Genomic DNA, 2960 nt, shown 5'->3' on the forward strand with positions numbered 1-2960 from the left:
AGAGAGAGAGGAGAGGAAAGAGAGAGAGAAAGAGAGAGGGAAAGAAAGAAGGAGAGGGAGCGGAGGGAGAGAGGAGGGAGAGGGAGAGAAAGAGAGAGGGAGAGAAAGAGAGAGGGAGAGAGATTCAGATAGAGAGAGAGAGAGAGAGAGAGAGAGAGAGAGAGAAAGACAGAGAGGGATAGAGAGAGAGAAAGAGGGTAGAGAGAGAGAGGTATAGAGAGAGAAAGAGCGAGAGAGAGAGAGAGAGGAGAAAGACAGAGGGATAGAGAGAGAGAGAGAGAGAGAGAGAGAGAGAGAGAGAGAGAGGGAGGCTGGTGGGTCTGTGCGATGCTAATTTAGCAGACTGAGCAGCCTAATCAGAGAGCAGTAGAGATACACAGACACAATCCCAGGCACAATCCCCCCCCCCCCACCACCCAGGTCTCCATGGAACTCTGCCTCTGTTCTCTGTTCCTCTGCTCTCCTCCTCTCACTGTTCTACAACACAGACACAGACACCAGCAGGAGGGATGGAGGAAGGAAAGGAGGGAGGAAGGGAGCAATCTCACATGGGCAGGAAACCGCTGCACACACAGGCACACACACAGGCACACACACACACACACAGGCACACACACAGGCACACACACACACACACAGGCACACACACACACACACAGGCAAGCGCACACTCACAGGCACACATACACACAGGCACCCACACACACACACACACACACATACACACACACACACACACAGGCAAGCACACACACACAACAGGCAGACATATACACAGGCACACACAAACAGCAGGCACATATTGTGCAAACTCACACAAAAACATATGAACATTGTGAATATTCACAAACACACACACACTCACAAAACATATTACACACACAGTAGGAGACAAACAGAGGCTGTTTTTGTGTTCTCTACGGATGTGTAGAAACAAAAGGAGAGCAGCGGGCCGTTACATCACAGAGAGACTCAGAGATACAAAGAGAATGAGAAAGGGAGACAGAGACTACATATAGAGAGAGAGAAAGAGAGACAATATAGAGAGCGACAGAAGAGAAAGAGAATACTGAAAGACAGGGAGAGAGATTAAGATAGGGAGAGAGAGAGGGAGGGAGAGAGAGATTCAACAAGAGAGAGAGAGAGAGAGAGAAATAGAAAGAGAGAAATAGAAAGAGAGAAATAGAAAGAGAGAAATAGAAAGAGAGAAATAGAAAGAGAGAAATAGAAAGAGAGAAATAGAAAGAGAGAAATAGAAAGAGAGAAATAGAAAGAGAGAAATAGAAAGAGAGAAATAGAAATAGAAAGAGAGAAATAGAAAGAGAGAAATAGATAGAGAGAAATAGAAAGAGAGAGAGAGAGACTGCTGAGGATAAGGGGGAAGCTCCACACCAGTGCAGTTAGTAGGCGTTCCCACCTTGTCTTTCACAGGAGCTGGTTCACTGGCCAGCTGCATCCTCCATCCTCCACTACTGCACACTGCACACAGCTTTCATGTCTACAGTAGTGCAGAACCACACACACACACCAGGGCGCGAGCACACACATTGCAGCTTTCACGTTAGCTCAGAGCAGAGACTCAGGCACACAGACACTGCAGCTTTCATGTTTGCAGTGACCATGGCAATTAAAGGCCCCATTCTGCGCTGGCCATGGAGAATAACACACACACATGGCAGTGCTGTGAGTGCTGGTGCGTTCTATTTCAGCAGGCAGGTGTACATATGTCCAGAGAGAGAGAGACCTACTGAACCTGCAGACAGTATCACACAACACACACACAGATCACCCATACACTCTCAAAAGTACAATATTCATTATTTTCATATATAACATTATCTTTGTGCACTTGTTTTGAAGTGAACACCAATCGCCCTCATACATAATTTGTCTTTGTCTTTCAGGCTTTGTAAAATAGAGCAGCACCAGTGAGCATCACCTATGCAGTACGACAGACAGACAGACAGATAGGACATCCCCCCCCACCCAAACCTGATGATGATGAGTCATGATGAGATGTCATGACGGACAGACGCATCGGCCAATGGGGACAGCTGGGGATCCTGTGAGGCTCCACCGATAGCAGCAATACAGACACTAGACAGCAGGTCCCTCAGAGCAACCCCCGTAACCCCTGGCAACGGCACTGCTTTATCTCAGCCACCCCTGATAACCAGACAGAGAGACAGAGAGAAAGAGAGAGAGACTGCATTGTCTGTCTGACAGACAGTCTCCTTCACGGACAGACGGACTGCGGTGTTTTGAGAGAGTCTTTCACAGCCCTGTCTGTCTGTGTCTAGAGTCTAGACACCTGGCAGCCATGGTTACTTAGAGACCCCCCCTCCAGAGAGAGAGGGGGAGAGACAGGGGGAGAAAGAGGGAGCTGTTTTAAATTCACGCTGCACTGTTCTGCCTCTGGAACGGTCACTATCATTTTTGGACACCTGGTGGATTGCGATTGGCCAGAATAGGCCCCCTCCGGCTATGCTGTCTGAGTTCCAGGTCGCGGTGTGTGTGTGACATCGACTGTGTGTGTGTGACATCGACTGTGTGTGCGTGTGCTTGTACAAGGAAGGGAACGAGCGTGTTCCAATTCAAGATGTCATGCGTCAGAAGAAGCTGCCCTCCCCTGGATGTATCTCAATGTGCGCTTAAGTGTTATAAAAATGTACATGTTTTAACAGATTCTAAATATGATTCTGATAATGACAGAAAGAAAAAATGACGGTATTTTAATATAACGCTCTTCTTCTTCCGGTATGTATTTTGATGTGCATATTACGGCTATACGACACCATTGAGTCAGCGTTGGTATCTGTCCCGCTTTGTGTTCAATTAAACATTTTTATAAAAATAAAGGTTTCAATATTCACACTAGCGTACTACTTAGAATGCATGCCTTATACATTGCTTCATTCTAAGTGGGTAGTGTGCTAATTTGGATATTGGGGGGGGGAGTA

At 47.0% G+C, this 2960-nt stretch overlaps 1 protein-coding gene across 1 annotated transcript in view; it reads left to right on the plus strand.

Moving 5' to 3' along the window:
• The window catches only part of LOC115197877 (retinoic acid-induced protein 1-like), an 8776-nt gene extending 6863 nt beyond the window's left edge, over positions 1–1913 (plus strand). The window contains exon 2 of the mRNA XM_029759600.1: positions 1905–1913. Within this exon, the coding sequence (XP_029615460.1) occupies positions 1905–1913 (9 nt within the window). The remainder of the gene's footprint in view (positions 1–1904) is intronic.
• The last annotated feature ends 1047 nt before the right edge of the window (positions 1914–2960 follow it).

The sequence above is a fragment of the Salmo trutta genome, chromosome 1 (genome assembly GCF_901001165.1).
Source record: "Salmo trutta chromosome 1, fSalTru1.1, whole genome shotgun sequence".
Classification (NCBI taxonomy): Eukaryota; Metazoa; Chordata; class Actinopteri; order Salmoniformes; family Salmonidae; genus Salmo; species Salmo trutta.